Source organism: Choloepus didactylus, chromosome 9 (assembly GCF_015220235.1).
Source record: "Choloepus didactylus isolate mChoDid1 chromosome 9, mChoDid1.pri, whole genome shotgun sequence".
In the NCBI taxonomy this organism is placed as follows: Eukaryota; Metazoa; Chordata; class Mammalia; order Pilosa; family Megalonychidae; genus Choloepus; species Choloepus didactylus.
Window position 1 is genome coordinate 130,926,384 of NC_051315.1, and position 19,879 is coordinate 130,946,262.

Here is a 19,879-nt window from a genome sequence, read left to right on the forward strand (position 1 = left end):
TCCTTTCATTATCTTAACAGTATCTTTTGCAGAATATAAAGTTTTTAATTTTGACAAAGCCCATTTAAACATTTTTTTTCTTTTATGGCTCATGCTTTTGTTTGAGTAACACTGATGTAGATCTAGTAAGGATATATATTTCTTCTGTGTGCTTTCATTAATTTGTCTTTCAAAGAATTTGTCCAGCAAATTTCATCTCAGTGTTTCAAACTCATTGGCATAATATTAATCTTAGAAAGCTTTTATTTCCTTTTAATAACTGTGGAATCTGTGATGGTATTGTCCTCATTCCTAATATTCGTAATGCTGTCATCGTCCTTTTTTCTTTTTCCTCCCTAATCATTTTGGCTAGAGGTTTGTCAATGTTACAGATCTCAAAGAAGCAAGTTTTAGTTGTATTAATTTTCTCTTCTCTTTTTATGTTTCATTGATTTCTGTTCCATTGTTTAGTTCCTTTTTCTGCTTATTTAAGGTTTAATTTACTCTTTCAGTTTCTTAAGGTGAAAGCTGAGGTCATTGTTTTGAGGTATAATTGACATTCTTCATTTCTAATATAGGCACTTAATGATTATAAATTTCCACTTAAATAATGGTGCTGCTTTAGTGACATTGCAAAATATTTTATATGTTCTGTTTTTATTTTTATTCAGTTCAAATACTTTTTACTTTTCCTTTTGATCTCTTGTTGGACCCATGGATTATTTAGAAGTGTGTTACTTACTTTTCCAAACATTTGGGGCTTTCCAGGTATGTTTCTGTGTATACTTGTGTTGATGCCTTGGTTTGGACATTTTCATGGCCTTTAGACTGTAAATTTGTAACCAAATAAGCCCCCTTTATAAAAGCCTGTTTATTTCTGGTATTTTGCATAACCACAGCATTAGCAAATTGGAACAGTTTTTGGTACTAGGAGTAGGGTGCTGCTCAGTTTGCACATACCAAACATGTTGGAATGGCTTTTTAAATGGATAAGGGGAAGATTCTGGAAGAATTGTGAGGAGCTTGATAGAAAAGGCCAGACTGCTTGGAAGAGACTGTTGGTAGAAATATGGACTCTAAAGGTACTTCTGATGAGAGCTTGAACAGAAATGTTGAATGTGTCCTTTACGAACTGGAAGAAAGGCGATCCTTGTTTTAAAGTGGCAGAGAATTTGGCAAAATTGTGCCCTGGTGTCAGGTGGAAGGCAGAATTTGAAAGCAACGAGCTGGGATACTTAACTGATGTAGCCTGGCTTCTCCTTGCAGCTTATAGTAAAATGTGACAGGACAGAGATAAGCTGAGAAATGAACTCTTGGGCACAAACAAACCAAAAATTGATGATTTGGAAGATTCTGGGCTTCCAGGAAATGAGACCCCAGAAGATAGTGCCCTGTGCAAGGATTTAATGAAAACTGGAACCATCCAGCCATTTCAGTACAAGCCAGGATTGGAGATGGAGTTATCCAGAAAGCATCTGTGGAAACTCCTGTTGTCTGACAGTTTTGACCTGTGTGTGCTTCATGCCAAGCCAACAAGATTTTTGCAAGATCTGTATAGACGGAGCCACTGCTGGCCTGCACTGGAGGGGACAGAGAAGGAACAAATTGAAGGAAAAATTTCTTCAAAGACATAATCATGGAAGTTGAAGTATCTGGAGTCAAGAAATCTTGGGCCAGAAGAGCAGAGCAACCCATGCATGTGGAAAGAGTGAGTTTGCCCTGGAGGCAGAGAGTGGGCCTTCCACCTGGATGCTCAGGAAGAGTGCTGCCATCCTAGGCCCCAGAGAGGGTGGAGCACATTCCCCAGGGATTGGGGAGAGCCTGGCCGCCACCCCACTGTTCAGAAAGGAGAGAGCCTTTGCCCTGGAGAGGAAGAGTCTGGGTAGCACTTCGATGCTTGAGGAGGGTGGGGCTGAGAAGAAGGTGGTCTCCCCAGTGTGTGGATATGTTGGAGCACTCACCCCAGCATTTGGAGAGAAGAGGGCTGCCCTGAAGGCCCTTGGAAAGGGTGGCACAGCCGTTCTCTCAAGCCTCAAGCATAAAACATTCAGTAAATTACTCTTGGACTTTGAATCTTATGGAGTTTGCCCTGTGGGTTTTAGGAACTGTTTTGGTCCCTTAAGCCCTGCTTTCCTTATTGTTTCTCCTTACAGCAATGGGGATGTTTATCCTATGATTGTCCCTCTTTTGTATGTTGGAAACAGATAACTTGTTCCAAGTTTCACAGGTACACGGCCAGAGGGGAATTTTGCTTTGGGACAAGTCTACACATGTAACTGATTTTGATAAGATCTTGCACTTACCTATTGTTACTGAAATGATTTAATTTTATGATATTGTGATGGGATGAATGTATTTTGTATATGGAAAGATCATGTCATTTTGGGGTCCAGAGGGTTGGAATGTGCTGGTTTGGATGTTTTATGTCCCCCAAAGTGCCAGGTTCTTCAGTGTAATCTTGCGGGGGCAGATGTATTTAGTCTTGATTAGGTTGGAACCTTTGGAATGGGTTGGTTCCATGGAGATGTGACCTGCCCAACTGTAGGTGATAACTGATTGGATTATTTCCATGGAGGTGTGGCCCCATCCATTCAGCGTGGGTCTTAATTAAATCACTGGAGCCCTTTAAGAGCTCAGACAGGAGGAGCTTGGTGTCACAGCCAAGAGAGACGTTTTGGAGATGGCCATTGAAAGCAGACTTTTGCTGACATTTTGCTCCAGAGAAGCTAAGAGAGGGCCAGACTCCCCAAGAGCAACATTTTGAAGAACATACAGGAGCTGAGAGAGGAGCTGGAACACAACCCAGGATCAGCAGATGCGAGCCACGTGCCTTCCCAGCTAACAGAGGTTTCCCAGATGCCATTGGCCTTCCTTTGGTGAAGGTAAACTTGTGTTGATGCCTTGGTTTGGACATTTTTATGGCCTTCAGACTGTAAATTTGTAGCCAAATAAACCCCCTTTGTAAAAGCCAGTCCATTTCTGGTATTTTGCATAATGGCAGCATTAACAAACCAGGACACTTTGTGCTACTGATTTCTAACTGAATTCTATTATAGTGCTAATATACTTTGTATGACTATCATTTTTTAAAAATTTATTGAGACTGTTTATGGATCTGAATACTGTCTATCCTGATAAATGTTTCATGAGCACTTGAAAAGAGTATGTATTCAGATGTTTATTGTAGTGTTCTATAGATGTGAATTAGGTTGTTCAGGTATTTTGATGTAATATTATTTGGGGCATAAAGGTTTAGGATTATTTTATGTATCTCCCTGTAGCACACTCCCAGCCCTACATCAGATCCGGTTATTGTTCCTGATAGTCCTTTCATGTGGTTCTTTTATAAGCCTTTGGGAAATTTTCTCACAGGTATGAACACGTGATCGTCAGTACTCTGACTCCTCCATACTCAAGGGGGCACTCTCTAGACCTCTGGAGCCTTCTCTCTGCCGCTCCGTCTCCAGTCCCCTTCCCTGCAAACTCTAGCTGCCTTGGAACCCCTGGACTCTCACCTCTGTCTTCTCCACTCGGGATGTCTGTGAGTTCCTTCTCCCTGCACCACAGCCTGACAACTTTCTCGAGGCTAAGTTGAGTCAGTTGTGGGGCTTACTTCATTTGTTGCCCTCTCTCAAGGATCACTCTCCTTCACCACATGATATTCAATGTTGTGAAAACTTTTTTTTCATGTATTTTTCCACTTGAAGTTTCTACAGGAAGAATCGTAGACCCATATAATAGAGTCTGACACTTTTTTTAATTCAGTTTTATTAAGATACAATCACATACCATACATTCATAAGTGGTGTACAATCAACTGTTCACAGTATCATCATATAGTTGTGCCTTCATTACCACAGTCCATTTTTTAACCTTTTCTTTACACCAGAAAAAATGAATAAAAAACAAAAGTAAAAAGAACACCCAAATTATCCCCCCATCCCACCCAATCTTCATTTAGTCCCTGTCCCCACTTTTCCACTCATCCATCCATACAATGGGTAAAGGAAGTGCAATCCACAAGGTTTTCACCATCACACTTCTGACACGTTTTGAAGTTTGGCTGCTGGCAGCTTTAAAGTCCCACCTCCCCCTTGCCCATCTTACCACGACTAAGCAAGCCAACAAGAAAGCCCACACAGGCGCTCTCTGATGCAAACCCCCAGCCCATGTGCCAGTTCCCATCCCCTATCACCTATTAAGATGTTTTAGATGTGTCTCTTGCTTACAGCATATAGTTAGGTCTTCTTTTGTAGAGTCAAATTTAAAGTCTCTTTTCTTTCAGTAGGTAATTATTGATATTCTTGTACTCCAGTCATAACATTTTATAGTTATATATAGTTATAACTAGTACATAACCAGTACACATTGACCTCTCTAGAAAGTATCTTTAAAGTTATCATTCATGTATTAAATCACTGGCCATTATCTTGCCTTGTCCATTGGTGACCCAGTGCCCATCTAGATGGTGGGGCCCTGCGAGAAGACTGATTTTCTGTCCTACCTTTTACCATTAAGAAATACAAATAAATGGGGCAAAATCTAGCCAAGGGCTAAGGGTTGTGTGCTCTTGTGATATGTATCATGGGACTGCAGGGACACATCTTCAAGAAGCAGCACCACTTTTCTACCTTTGCAGAGAGGAAGCCATCATAACTACTGGGCCATCTCTTCCCAAGATGCATGGCGCAGGTGTGGGGAGCATTAGGAGAGAGGGACACACACACACTTAGCATTGTGGAGAGGACTGTGAATGCCCAAAGCATGAGAACTTGAGACACGTACCTTGTCTTGTTGCAGTCTTGTATCTGTTACGGGTGTGCTAGTGTGTGTGAGAGAGAGACGGAGGGGCTGGGGGGGGGGGGTGGTGAGGAGCTTCCCTCACCCCAGCTTTGTCCCTTATCACAGTTGGGTTCCAACAAGAAAATGCTGCTGGCAAGAAAGATGACTGCTGAGCCTGAGGACGAAAGTACAGGAATCCCCAGTGTGCTGGGTGATGACCACAGGCTCCTATAAGAAGGCGCAGAGAAGGCCATAGGCCAAGAGCGGAGCCACAGGTTCATGTCAGAGGAGACCTGGGAGGGAGGACGAGTCCCGCAGCAGCAGAGGTGCAGCTTCTGAAACCCAAAGGAGAGCTGCCCCTACCTGGGGGCTGAGCGCGATCTTAGCAGGCTCCGTGGACCTGCCTTGGGCTAGCGCAGGCGCTGCTCCCCCTGGCTGTGTTCCAGCCTTCCCGGCCACCATGCCTGGGGCAGGGCCTGCCCTCCTGCCACTGCTCCTTTGCTCTGGCCAAGTCTCTCTTCTCCCGGCCTGCCCTCAAGGTCTGCTAGGGCTGCATTTTCTCCCATCTCCCTTTGTCCTCTCCTTACCATGCAGGAGAGGTAGAGGCCTTCTGTGCCCATCACCCCACATGGTTCCTGTATCCTGGTGCTCATATCAGCCCCAAGTTTGTGGGGGGTCATCCACTGCAGTCTTCACCAACAGGAGGCAGAGCTGCAGTGCTCAACCTTGCAACCTTGTGTGCCACGGGCGCTCCTGTGTCTGTTAGATGAAGGAGGTGGGGGTCAGGAAGTGGGGCTGATCAAGACAGACTCTGCCCTCCCCTGCCATCTGGCCCCCACCCCTCTCCCAGGGCCTTTGGAGCTCCCAGGCTGCAGGTGCACAGCCCTTGGTGCCCTCCCCGCTTGCTGGTTTTGAAGAGTGGAGGTGTGGCGCCTCTGCTGGGACCTTACAGCAGGTGGCAGCTACCTCGGCCTCAGGCCTTGCTGCCTCTCCCTCAGCCCGAGGAGGTCAGTTCACCCCGGAGGTACTGATCCACCTGTGTGGCCTGCCAGGCACTGCGCTGAGTGCATGAAGCTTCAGGAGACAGGTGTGGCCACACAAAGGGTCGTGGGCCTTCCCCTCCCGGTGGCTGTGGGGCATAAGCCAGCTCCAAGAGAGAACCAGCCCAAGGAGAAGTCCTGCCACCACAAGGGCTTTGGGAGCCACGCCCAGCTGCCCTGGGCTGACGCCCCCAGGTCAGACCCACCCCCTCCCAGGTTTCCCCTCCCCACCGGCGCTCAGGTGCCACATAGGGAGCCCTTTTCTGGCCACTTCTTACAAGCTCATACACCCAGTCTAGGCCACTCCTGCCTCCCATCAGTCAGTCCACACAGAAGCCAGAACGCAGCGCCCAGGGCAAATCTAACCTTACCTTCTACTCAGAAGCTTCCCCTTGCCACGAAGGTGAAGTTCGGCGTCAGGATTCTGACCGAGGCTCGCACAGCCTCCTGCCGGCCTCCCCGCCCCTCTCGCCAACCATCCTGAACAGCAAGGCCACCCTGGCCACCCTTCAGGCCCCGGAGCCCCAGGACCACTGCCTGCCGTGCCCTTCTCTCCACCCACGCGGTCCCTCCTTTCGGCCTCTGGGTCTGTTCAGTTTGTCACCGTGCCCGCGTGCCCCTAGATTACTACGGATCTGCCCCCATAGAGGCGGAAGTGTGGCCTTGGCCTTTTGCAGAGCAGACCCCGGGCCAGGCGTAGAGCAGACCCCGGGCCAAGCGTGGCCAGAACTAGGGGGAGAGGAAGGGGGTGGTGCTCAGGTGGGGACTGAGGTGCCTCCCGCTCCGAGCTGTCTAGAGACCCACCCTACTTTTGAGTGTCCACTTGTTCCGGGAACATTGCAGGAGCGCCCATGCTGTGGGTGGCGACGCCGTGCCTCGAGGAAGGGACCTGGGCGCTCTTTCCGCGATGTCGGGGCATGCTCGCCGTGGGCTCAGGCTGCCCAAGACGGAAGGAAGCGTTGTAGCCGCTTGTCCGGGCGCCTCCGGCCGGGCAGGTGCTTGGGCTCGCCCGTCCGCCCCCTGGCCCGGGGCCCGCCGCCCCCCGCGGCCCGCAGTGGGCCGGCCCGCCCCCGCCCCCGCCCCCGCCCCGCCGCGCCTCCTCGCCCGCGCGCCGCGCTCAGTCCCGGGGCGCGCAGCGGGCGCACTCGGCTCGGCTCCGCTCGGCGCGCCATGGCCCCGGGCCTGCGCGGCTTCCCGCGGCGGGGCCTCTGGCTGCTCCTCGGTGAGTAGAGACACCGGCGGCGTGCTCGAGCCCGGCCCGACTCTCGGAGGGACGCGCGGACCCGCTGCCCTGGAGCCGGTGGCCGGCGTCTCCAGCGCGGGGTCCCGGGCGAGGAGGGGTCCCCTGGCGGGCCTCCCACGGGGGAGAGGGGCAACGTTGGGGGCGTCTGGGAGCCAGGGCGTGCCGAAAGGCGCCGGGCAGCTCTTCCCCGCACCCGGGGAACTTACTGTCAGGCGGGATGGCAAGAGCGCGCGGGCTTCCCCTTCGTCCACCCTGCCCCTCCGGCGCCGCGCGGCGACCCTGAGCTCCTAGGAGGATCTGAAACGGGCCCCGGCGGGTAAGTGTTGGGGAGTCGGAACCGCAGCCCGTGTACCTGGAGATCAGTTAAAACTGAAAATCCGACTCTGTCCCGGGCGGCACTTAGTGCCTTGAGCGTAAACCTTCCTGGGGTACCCTCTGCGGAAACGAGGGCCGCCGGCTCCTCTCCGGGGACGTTTCTGCAGCTTTTTTTTAACTTGGCACTTCTGGCTGAGGGAAATTCAGAGAGGGCTGGACTCTTGGTGAGGTGGCGGAACGTGCTCGCTGTTCAGTTTTGAGAGATTATAAATGGAAACGCCGCCACCACACTTAGCAAGATTTCGCCAGAAATGTCATCTTCACTTTCCTGCCTGTAATGTTTTCACAAAACGCTAAGTTGAGAAACCTTTTAAACTGTTTTATCTATTGGATTCGTTGCACTGGCTAGCTGTCTTTTAATGGAAGCCCAAGGGGTCACTTGGGCGAGAATTCGGTGTCCTTGGCACGCAGCCACCACGGGCATCTGTGACTCTCCCCAGGACAGGTGCTGTTGGCCCAAGCCCCTGTTGCACAGGTCCCCAGTCCTGGCATTTCTGGAGCTTTGGAAGCCGCTTGTGTTTGTGGAGTGTGGTTCAAGCACGGTGAGGAGGGGGCCCTGAGGACTTCACAACAGCTGGGAAATTCCTGGTCTCCCCAATTGAAACACTCAAACACTCACCGAGGATTGCCTCATCTGCATAAAAACCCCCACAAGCGGAAATCGTTTGCATCTGATTAAATAAAATATACTCCCCAAACGGCTGAAGTTACCTGAAAAGCAAAATCTTGCAATAGCATTATTCTCCTCTGTTGTGCATAAGCTCTGGCTTCACGTGGAGCTGACTGTTTTAGTTTCCTAAGAAACTAACTTTGTCGGCATGGCAGAGAGGAGGTCCTGTGATGTTTCTTCACATGACTAAACAAATAAATCGAGGTTTGTTGGCGTCCGAGGCCGTCCCCTCTGAAGCGCGCGGAAGCAAAACCCTAAGTCATGTCCCCGTATAAAAAAGACCTTGTTTACCCAGGAAAGGACTTTCGTTCTGGGGAAAGGCCCAAGTCTCTGTAAGCATCGCATTATTCCGAGTGGTCTGGCTAACGTTATATCTTGGAAGAACAAACACAACTTTATGAGGTTATCACTAAATTAATGTCCTTGGAGCCCAGCAGCAATTAGTAGAATGACCGAGCACACGCTGTTCTCTTCCTTCCCAAGCAGCAGCACTGGCCAGACCTCCTTGGCAATGGAGATGAGCCGCCCAGCGTGGCCGTGTGGAGCTGCTTTCTTAAAAAGTAGGCTGCTCCGTAGGTGAAGAGCCTTGCTGGGGCTGTTGCATAGTCAAGCAGTCGGTCTTCTGCAGTCTGCTCACGTTCTCGTTACTAAGAGCTCAGCATATATGCAATTCCTGTCAGCTTCGAGCAGCATGTGTACTTTCCTGGTGGTGAGAAGTCCCTGGCCAGATGCACTTGAAGTTTTGCTTCCATCAGAAAAGAAGGCCGTTTCCGCATGATGACTGCACCGCCCGTCGTGGTCCTTAAATCTGTAGGCACTTGTAAGCCCGGGGTCCAAATCTGAAGGATTCTGATTTGCTGATCAGCTGAGTGTGTTTGTCTGCCCTCTCTGGGTATTCGCTGCGGGGAGATGTTTCTGAGTTTTTTCTTCTGTCAGGGTGCATCTGGTTGATTCTGGGCTAGGGTTTTGAAAAATGTTTCTGTCCCATCCGGAAGTGGGGTTAAGCACCCGTGGAGGAAATGCTTTAGGTGGGATCTTTGCTTAAGGCAAACAGTTAATTGGGAAAGCCCACGTCTCCTGATATTTTCACCTGGAGTGAACCCCACTCCACGGCTTCTCCTCAGTTAAACTGGCGTCTGGCTGAATGTGTGATTTGGGTGCCATGTGGTGTGCTGTGAGATCCCGTTAAAATGCTAAACCTCCTGGAGTGGGAGCCCCATTGGCTGGCTGCCAACCCCCCCGCCACCCTTGGAGGCACAGAGCCCTCTTTCTGAGGGTCCTGGGGAGGGGGGCTCTCCTCTCAGGGGGCCTCGCGGTTGTCTCAGGGATGGGGGTGACCCAGGCTGAGCACTAGGGTTTCTGCTGGAGCCTTTGGGGGGTGGCGTGGGGCCTCTCTGTCCTCCAGGCTGGAGCCGAGCCTTGGGCTCCGGACTCCACCCGTGAGCCGTGGAGGGACACCTGTCTGTGATGTGGCGAGGGACAGACAGAACTGTCCGGGCAGCATCCCCTGCAGGGCTGGTGCCTGGGGGTGCAGGCGCTCTCGGAAGGCCTGGGGGAGGAGGGTGCTGCAGCCGAGAGGACCCAGCAGAGGTGGAGATGGGGAGAGGGGCCGGGGCAGAGGTGGCCAGGTGGCTCTGCCCCCATCCTGAGCTGTGGGCCACCCCTCTGCACTGCCCGGGCCCTGCTCTGCCCCAGCAGGACCGGCCCACCCAGCCCACCACTCCCCTGGGCCCTGCCTGCCCACTCCCACCCCCAGCACCCCCCACCATCCCTGGAGGATGTCCTTGTCACCAGCCCCGTGTCCAGGATTGGATTAACCTTTCCAGAGGACTGATGCGGGGGTCACACGGCAAAACGAAAACAGGGCCTTGCTCATTTTAGCCTAACGAGCATATTGGTATTCATGGGGAAAGCTTTTTTTCCTTGAGATGATTTTATTTCAGTATTTTCTTTGACACCTGAAAGACGTCACTTCGGTGGTTGTCTAAAGCAAGGATTCCAGCAGCTTTGCTGGCACAGGCAGGCCTTTCTGATTTTATTTCCTTATTAGGCCTCACTTTGCTTTACTTCGCTCCAGAATCACTTCCCATCCTCCCATATGGAGCTCCCACACGTGGCTTCTGTGGCGCAGGGACAGACAGCTGGCCGCTGCCTCTCCCGTCTTCCATGTGCCTCCTCCCCCCCCCTCCTTCCCCTCCTCCCCCACTCGCCCTCCTCTCTGCCTCCCCCACCTCCCCCTCCTCCCTCTCCTCCCCCACATTCTCCCCCTCCTCCCCCACATCCTCTCCACTTCACCTGCCTCCTCCACTTCACCTGGGTCTCCCACCTTGCCTGTATCCACTCTGCCCCCCGTTCACACCCTCCAGTCCTCATAGGCCCTTCCAGGGTCAGTGCCACCTCCACCCCCACTGAGATCCTGCCCAGCCTCCGGGAAGCCTCCCAGGGGGTGGGGGACCCTCTGCCATGCCCCTCTACATCCCCATCAGAGCCCTCATACACCGCATTGCTGCCATGGACCCCCATACTCCCTGGGCCGCCCGCCTCCATGGGCCCCTCCTGTCAGCACCCTGGTAGCTGAGGGTCTGCAGGGTCCAGGTGGGCAGACGGCCGAGTGAGCCAGCCCAGGGCCACCCCAGGACGCTCAGCCTCACCTGCCGGGGGCTGCCCAGGTGGGACTGTCCCGGGCCGGGCTGCACCCCAGGCGGGACGGGTCAGCAGCGTCCCCACGGAGTGACATCTGCCCAGTGACCCTGCCTGCACCACCACAGGCCCTGTCACGGGCTGGCGTGGAAGTGACTCAGGCACCGTGAAGCAGAGCCCCAAGTTCTGGGGGGAAACCACAGCCCCCAGATAGAAACTGGGCAACACCAACGGCCAAGATGGGCCCTCACTCGGGTGATTATCTTATTATCCGCAAGATTCTGCGCATCCCTCCATGAAAGGAAAGATGGCTGCTGGCGGGGTGGCTGGCGGTGAGGGGTTTCTCCTGGTGCCTCCTATTTGTACCGTCGCACAAGGGGGTCATAGAGTATCACAATGGGGTTGCCTCTGCTTCTCGTGGGTGAGACCTGGAAAGCTGCTCAGCACCCTACGACGCCCAGGACAGCCCCCGCCTCGGAGCGCGGCCCACCCCTCCCGCTCTACCCTCGGCCAGTCCCTGAGTGCTTCCTCCTGAGTAAACAGCCATTTCTACGTGCTGGTGAAGCGGAGCAGGGCTCTCGGCCTCGGCACCATGCAAGCCCCAAGTTGCTTGGGAGCGAAGCTCCAGGGCACGAGAAGAGCAGTGCCACAGCCCTGGTTCCTAGAACCTTCTGGAAGCCTCTGTGACTGAAGCCTGGGAGGCAGGAGAGGCTTGAACCAAAGCTGGCCCCAGAGAAGGCGATTCAGCAGGGGGTGGCACAATCTAACGAAGGTTTTCCCTCAGTTGGCCGCGCAGAGCATTTGTCAGAGGAACGAGAGTGGAGCAGGGAGCCCAGGCCGGCCTGGGGTAAGGGCAGAGGAGCAGCCCCTCCAGGTTCAGAGGTGAACGTGGGGGACTCAAGAACAGCCACGAGGCACCTGTTGCAGGTGCAAGTCAGAGACGAGCATGGAAGAGGTGGGGGTGGGGAAGTCAAGCTCCCGGCAGGAGCTGCCAGGTAAGACCAGGGTGCCCAGGTGAGTTAGAATTTCAGATAAACGACCACAAAATTCTTTTAGCAGAAGTAGGCCCCATGCAGTATGTGAGCCATACTTATACCAAAAAATGTTTTGTGTGTTGTTTATCTGAAATGGGGCTTTACCTGGGTGTCCTGTGTTTTTTATTTGCTAACTCTGGCAACCCTGTCCACAGCAGCCACGTTGGGTGAGGTGACCCCCCAGACAGTGGCAGGTAGGCAGGTGTCCGTGTAAATCCAGGGTTCATTGAGGCATGACCTGGGGCAACATTTGGGGCAGCATCAGCATCGGATGGAGGTGAACCCGCGGAGATGGAAGCAATGGCCCGTCTGAGTGTGGATGGATGCAGAGCTCAGGGTCCCAGGGTGAGGCTGGGGGAGGCGGCAGGTGGAGGCAGGTGGCAGGAAAAGGTCAGGTGGAAGATACCTGCTGGGAAACATCTGCAGAAGTTTCCAGAAAGGGGTGTGGAGAAAGGGGTGGCACCAGAAAGCATGCCCAACGTGGGTTTCCTCCTGGGCTTCTGTGGTTTTAAAATAGGTTAATCAGCTGTTCTGGTTTGCTAATGCTGCCAGAATGCAAAACACCAGAGATAGATTGTTTTTTATAAAAGGGGGTTTATTTGTTTATACAGTTAACAGTCTTAAGGCTGTAAGGCATCAACAATTGCATACCTTCACTGGAGGATGTCCAATGGTGTTTGGAAAACCTCTGTTAGCTGGGAAGGCACGTGGCTGGCCTCTGCTCCAAGTTCTGGTTTCAAAATGGCTTTCTCCCAGGATGTTCCTCTCTAGGCTTCAGCTCCTCAAAAATGTCACTCTTAGTTGCTCTTGGGGCGTTTGTCCTCTCTTAGCTTCTCTGGAGCAAAAGTCTGCTTTCAAAGGCCATCTCCAGAATGTCTCTGTAAGCTGAAGCTCCTCTCTCAGCTCCTGTGCGTTCTTCAAAGTGTCCCTCTTGGCTGTAGCAAGCTCGCTCCTTCTGTCTGAGCTGATATAGTGCTCCAGTAAACCAATCAAGGCCCAAACTGAATGGACAGGACCACACCTTCATGAAAACTATCCAGTGAAAAATCTTGCCGTCAATTGAGTGATCACATCTCCACGGAAACATGAAATCAGAAGTCTCCAACCCAGTCAACACCAATACATTTCCTGCCCACACAAGACCGCATCAAAGATAATGGCATTTGGGGCGACATAATACATTCAGACCAGCACATCAGCTGAATTTATTGATTGGTTAGGAAGGATCCATATGAAGACTGCCTGTTCAAGGATTTCCCCATCCTTCCCATCTTCAGTGATGCCCTTCCGTAGAGAGTTATCATTTTTTCTGCATATTACTTGATCAGTTTCTAAGAGTTTTATGTTTTTTTGGTGCTACTTTGAATGGGATATTCTTTCCCATTTATTTTCCAACTAGTCATTGTTGGAATATAAGAAAGCTGCTCTTCTGTATATTTATTTTATAGTTGGTCATCCAGCTGTGTGCTTGTGTTTTGTGTTTTGTTTGCATTTTTCTGCCCCTTGGCTTTTTCAGGTAGAGCATTCTGTCTTCTGTAACTAAGGGTTGTTTGGCCACCGCCTCCCCAGTTCTGACGCTCTTTATCTTGTTCTCTGGTCTAACTGTGTTGGACGACAACCCACAGATGTCTCTAGGGACACAGAACCAATAGGAGATCTAACAGTAAATATTATGAGATTTTTATAAGAATTATCTCATGCGACTGTGGGGATGGGCAAGTCCAAATTCTGTAGGGCAGGCTGCAAGCTGGGAACTCTGATGAAGGTTTCAATGAATTCCCCAGGAAAGGCTGAAGAGAAGAAGGAAATTCTCCCTTCTGACTGTGGAAATCATCACTTCTCCTTTCAAGGCCTTCAACTGATTGGATGAGACATCTCTCGTTGCTGAAGGCCATCTCCTCAGTTGATTGTAGATGGACTCAGCCATAGATGCAATCAGCTTACTGATGATTTAAGTCCATGCACTATCCTCACAGTAACAATAAGGCCAGGGCTTGCTTGAACAAACAACTGGACACTATCCCCTGTTGTCACATGAAATTACCATCATAGTCGACCCGTTGTCAACTTGGCACCCATGCAGATCTCCGTAAACCATACTTATCTCTAAATAAAAACAGTAACAGTCATTTTTTTCGCCTAGTAATACTCAACTGTCCTGCGTATAACCAGAAATGTGCTCACTCTCCCCAGTATAAGGAGCAAGTCCTTGGGTAAAATTCACTCTTAAACTTGATACCCTATAACTTAACTACTACAATATGAAGCTAACACAACTTATGTCAGGTGATGAGAGAAGAAAACAAAGTATTTGCTTTATGTCTATATACAAACATACTCAAAACAAGGAAGATATATTCATAATCATTATAGTCCTTATTTCTATAACTGGTCATATGGTCATAGTTCATATTTATCACTACCTTCTTCCACTACCCATTCCATGTTCCCTTTACCTCAGCAAGCACCTCAGCTGGCCTTGGTTCTTTGCCTGGTGGGGTGACCCAAACCTTCATTCCTGAAGTTTCTTGGCCATTGGTAGTCCTGCCTGGATTGGGTTGTTGCAGTTTTCCATTGACTTGAATCACGGGGCATGGTAGTACTAAGAGACGCCCCAGGGGATCTCCTGTATGCCAGGAAAACTCTTCTTTACCTCCATTGTGTAGTTGCAGTGCTATTTCCCCTTGATAGTCAGGATCAGTCACCCCAGCCAGTATGGTAATCCCTTTCTTTTCCTGTTGATTCAGAGGCATGAGGAGCCCAAAGTGGCCAGGTGGCAGTCTTAACTTCCAGTTCAATGGAATTATCATTGTGTCTCTGGTGGGAGCACTCCTTTTGGAACTAAGACTTGCAGAGATCAGTGCTTAAGGTCATGAGGACAGGAAGCAAAGTTTTCCTAGTGGATCACTAGGGGTGATAGTGAGTGGTGCCACTCCCATTTCCACCCCTTGATTCCTGGACCCATGAATCCTGGCTGTGGGAGAAACAGCACCATAGAGTGGACGCTGATTCAGAGCATACACAGCCTCCTGGAGAACACTGCCCCAGCCCTGCAAGGTATTGCCACCTAGTTGGTGCTGTAATTGAGTCTTCAACAGGCCATTCCACCGTTCTATCAACCCAGCTGCCTCTGGATGATGGGGACCAGGGTAAGACCAGAGAATTCCATGAGCGTGTGCCCAGTCCCTCACTAAACTTGCCGTGAAGGGGGTTCCGCTGTCCCAGCAACAGCGGCTACCTTCCTTCGCTCCCATCCCTGGACAACACTGCCCTTAAACCTGCCATCTTTCTCCTTTTGGACAGTGTCTTCACTTCCCAGCTGCTAAAACAAATAGCACACAGTGGGTTGACTTAAATGATGGGAATTTATTGGCTCACAGTTTTGAGAAGTCCAAAATCGAGGAGTCACCAGGTAACACTTTATCCCAGAGATTGGCGTTCTGGGGTCGGCTGCCAGTGATCCTTTGTCCTTGGCTTTTCTGTCACGTGGTGGCGTCTTCCTTTCTCTTCCCGGTTCCCACTGACTTCTTTCTATAAGGTTTCACTAATAGGATTAAGACCCACCCCAATTCAATTGGGCCACACCTTAGCTAAAAAGAACATTTTCAAAGATCCGATTTACAATGAGTCTACACCCGCAGGAATGAATTAATATTAAGAACATGCTTTTCTGGGGTACATAATACAAGCTAGCACAGGCAGGATGCTTCTTAAATTTATTTTTGCAGAGAGGCAGGCGGCTGGGGTAGAGAAGGAGTATTCTTGCATGTGTAAAATATATTTTTATCATGTTAAGCAAAATCGTTCTGTTGCACACATAGCAACCTGCCTCGCTGAGAACTCCCTGCATGATGGCTGGGAAGGCCCTGGGGAGTTGGGGGGTAGGTGAGCTGGCCAGTGTGGGTTTTGTCGTGTTTTCAGGATGAAAGGAGACCCCCTGATGTTGCCTTGCTGCCTTTTAACAGATCTGGGTCTTTTTTACTAAGGATTTTTGCTTCGTTATTCCTAAGTGAGCTTGCTCTGTGCTTTCTTTGGTGGATTTTATCATCACGCTTGGGTTTTTTTCTCAAAATAGGTATGGTAACTCTGGTTCTTTCAGTGCCAGGACAGTTTGTATCAGGAACTTTGAAGACTGGAAGCATCTTCATTTTCTCCCTCAAACCCATTGGGTTGGGCTGTCTTGGAGGTGAAGATAACCCATGGCCTCCTCAGGTCTCTCATGGTTCGTGTCCAGTCGGGTTTTCTGTATCTTCTTACACTGATGAGGCAGTTCTGTGTTTTCCTGTGAACTTCCCCAGCTTACCCAACACACAATGACATAGGTATGTCGCTTATTTTTCTCGTCGCCCTTGTATCTGTGGACATTTGCCCTTTCTCAGTTCTAATTGTATTAATCAGCATTTCCACATTATTTCTTGATCAGAATGGCCAGTGGTTTCTCTCTGTTATTAGCCTTTTTCTCCCCTCCAAGGACCAGTTCTTAAGTTTACTTGGTCTCCTTTTTCCCCACAAGCACTTGACCCTTTATTCTGTCTTGTTTGGGAATGAAGCGAGCAGAGTCGTTCCTCCCCTCGGCTTCTCGGCAGCATCCCTGAGTTTTTGGTTTCATGTCCGTTGTTGGCGTCTGGGTTTTCTGTGTTTGGGGCTGTTATTTCCTCTTTATCACATGAGTTACTCCCTGGTGTCTCCCCCGACACTGCTAGTTTTACCGCATGGTGGTCAGAGAATGGGTTCCTTATGTGATGTGCCAGTTTGAAACTGTTAGAGACACAGAAGAGCCGTGATCTTTTAACCCCATCCCATTGGGTGGAACCTTTGATTAAATTATTTCCATGGAGATGTGACCCCACCCATTCTGAGTGGGTCTTGATTAGTTTACTAATCCTTATTAGTGACTAGTTCACTGGAGTACTTAAGAGAGCTCAGGAGCCAACAGAGACTCTGATGCTTGGGGATGCTTGGAGATGCAGACAGAAGGACATTTGGAGATGCTAAGCTAAGAGATGAAGGCCGAAGTTTGCCGCCGAGAAGCTAAGACAGGACCCCCCAGAGGCTTAGAAAGAAATGCCCTGGGAGAACAAGCAAGGATGTACAGGAGCTGAGAGAGAGAAGCTAAGAGAGACAGAAGCCTGGAGACATTTTGGAGAAAGCCATTTTGAAACCAGAACCCGGAAGCAAAGAACCAACAGATGCCAGCCTCGTGCCTTCCCAGCTAACAGAGGTTTTCCGGACACCACTGGCCATCCTCCAGTGAAGGTACCTGATTGTTGATGCCTTACCTTGGACACTTTACGGCCTTAAGACTGTAACTGTGTAACCAAATAAACCCCCTTTATAAAAGCAGTCCATTTCTGGTGTTTTGCATTCCGGCAGCACTAGCAAACTAGAACAGCCAGCTTAGCGTCGAGTGGCTCTTCCGATGGAGGTGTTGACGGGGTCCCCTCTGGCGCTTCCACCTGGCACCTGGTGACCTTGGGTGGGTGACCTAGGGCCAATGACCTACCATCTCGGTGCCCCGGGGCTTCATCGGATGGTCGGAGGCGACATATAGCTCTGAGCCCCAGGACACGTGAGTGTCCCCAGCGTCTGTGTGTGAGGTGCTTGGGCCCAGTCTGGACAATTTCTGTCCACTTTTCTCGAAATGTGCTTGGACTTAATTCTAGCATCTTATGTCTGTAGCTTGGTACCTCTAATTCCCTCCTACTTTTGCTTGTGGCTTGTATTTTTCTTTTCCTTTTTTCTCTCTAGTTATTTGGCAGGTGGGCAGTCTGGTTTTAGTTTAACGAGAGTTTTCTGTTATAACTTCAGAACACTTGCTTGCTTCTTGGTTTGCCAACTTTGCCAACTTCAGAAGGGAATAGTGTCTCTGCTGGTAGTGGTGGGATCTTGCCGGGTGGCGGTCGTGCAGAGGGAAGAGAGCAGGAGTGGGGGCCCCGCGTGCAGGGAACCCCTGGATGGGGTCCCCGAGCCCCTCGCAGAAGGACTGGGTCAAGCCCCGGGGCTCGGACTGAAGCTCCGTCTCCAGGAACAAACACCCTGGGGGAGGCCGCCGAGGAGAGGAGGCCGCGGTGAGCGGACATGGGCGGGCGGGGCCTTCCCAGAGGACAGGGGGGGACAGGGGACGTCGGACAGGGCACGAGCCACTGCATGCAGGTCCAGAAGGGAGCGAGAGGCGGTGCAAGGGGCAGGGGTGGCCGACGGGGAGGGTGACATCGGGTGGCATCAGGAGGAGAATCTGCGTGGAGAAGGCAAGAAACAGAGCGCGCGTCTCCTCTCTTCTCAGAGGGCCTCGGCGGAAGGGCACGTTTCCCGTGATATTGGAGCAAGAGGCCTCGATGGGGACGGAGGGCGTGGGGGCCAGGGAGAGGGAGCTGCTCAGAGAAAGCCCCCAGGAAAACCCCCCAGAGGTGCCGGGTGCCCGCAACAGATCACAGAGCCCACGAGGGAGCATGTGACCGCAGACCCTCACCGTCCACTGAGGATGGGGACGCCCTGAGAGCTCGAGGGTCCCCTTCAGAGGAGCTGGACGTCGGGGGCAGTGGGCAGCCCTGTCCAGCACCGTCCCCCAGGCTCCGAGGCCCGTGGGCTTCCAGACAGACAAGCTCCTCCTTGGAGCCGGGGCATCTCCACCCTCCGGAAGAGGCGTCTCCAGACTCCTCTGATCCTGCACCCATCAGGAGAAACGCCTGGAACACGCTTCTCCGGCATCTGCATATTTATCTACAAGTCACACGCAGATGCCACCACACTGGATGTTATACATCACAGGCCGGGGCAGGATGCACAGAGAGATGCCCCCACCATCTTCAGCAGACCTGGAGCCCTGGCTGTGAGCAGGCACTGTGCCGGGCACGGGGAATTCAACAGTAAATTGAGTTTAAAGCAAACACACCGTTTCTTTTTAAAAAATGATGGGATGTTAAAATTATTTTGTTCAAAATCACAAAACTCCTTTTGCCATCCCATCCCACAACCGTGTCTGTCCTAAGCTTCTCCACGGTTTTCCGGGGGAGTGAAGTGGTCACATCGTCCCACCTGGTCAGCCGGAAGGTGCCGGCCCCTCTGGGACCAGGAGGGAGCCCCAGTGGGGAGACCTTTGCTTTGGGGTCTTTCTTGGTCCAGGCTCCTTAGTGGGGATCCCTAGGCCCATGTCCTCGGCACCTGCAGGCTGCCAGCTGTCGGTGCACAGGGGTCAGGCCACTGTCACCTCGTGGGACACCCTCCTCTCCAGCGAGACCCCTCGAGACCACCCGTGGGAAGGGCATATGAGCCTTGAGGAGACCCCTGTGGCAGTGCCTTCATCCCAGGGGTCTTGGAGCCTCCACCTTTGGGGGCTCCTGGTGTCTCTGGCATGGAGGTCACCACACTCACGGTCTTGCCTGGGTGTTCTGGGGTGAGCACACTGGGGTTGGCATCCCGGCCCCACACTTCAGGGCTGTGTGACTCTGGGCAGGTGACTCAGCCTCTCTGGGCCCTGCTGTCCCCATCCATGAAGTGGGAGACTAATAACACCTGCCATGTTGGTTCCTTGTAAGAGTCAATAGGCTCCTGCGGGTCTTAGAATGCAGCAGCCACGGTTCGTACCGCGGGGGCTTTCCCAGCAGGGCCGTGGGCAGGAGGTGGCAAGTCTTCTGGAAATGGTACATGATCTGATCCAGAATCCGACAGATGTTCTATTCATTTTTTCGTATACAACCTGCTTCCCAAGAGGATGTATGGAAGCTCTTGGCAGAGACACCGCTATCGTAACCCCAAAGCCCACTAAGAGAAGGTCAAACGGGCAGAGGGTTTAGAGGGGGAGGGGAGGAAAACCACTTCAAGAGACCCCGGTTGAAGAAAGGTTAAGGAGGTTGAGACTGAAACCGCTCTGAGCTTTCTAGAAGCCGAGCAGAGCTGCAGAGTTAGGGAGCTGCCGCTGGCTGGCGGTGGGACATTCGCCCCTTCACTTGGTCTTCGTCAGCTCCAGAGCTTGGCAAGAAGCCCCTGATGGCAGGCTCCAGGACCCCGCAGATGGTGACCGCCCACTGGGCTTTGAGGGTTGAGTAGGAGTTTTTACTGGGCGGATGTAGTTTATTTTTGTTTTTCTCAGTCTGGTTTTTCTTGATTTTTGTTTTCT

General features: G+C 51.6%; 1 protein-coding gene and 1 long non-coding RNA gene across 4 annotated transcripts in view; one reads left to right on the forward strand and one right to left on the reverse strand.

Annotated features, from left to right (window-relative positions):
- Positions 1 to 3,934: 3,934 nt before the first annotated feature.
- On the reverse strand, positions 3,935 to 7,912 carry LOC119544269. Its single transcript, XR_005218804.1, has 3 exons — positions 7,251 to 7,912; positions 6,606 to 6,738; positions 3,935 to 5,520 (listed from the first exon to the last, which is right to left on the reverse strand). It is a non-coding gene; the product is annotated as an uncharacterized LOC119544269 (long non-coding RNA).
- Positions 6,896 to 19,879, forward strand: part of RAMP1 (receptor activity modifying protein 1) — a 65,781-nt gene continuing 52,797 nt past the window's right edge. For all 3 annotated transcript variants that reach the window (XR_005218802.1, XR_005218803.1, XM_037849603.1), the window contains exon 1: positions 6,896 to 7,023. Coding sequence is in view for 1 of the 3 variants with exons in the window: in XM_037849603.1 (XP_037705531.1) it covers positions 6,972 to 7,023 (52 nt within the window). In the remaining 2 variants the exon portion in view is untranslated. The remainder of the gene's footprint in view (positions 7,024 to 19,879) is intronic.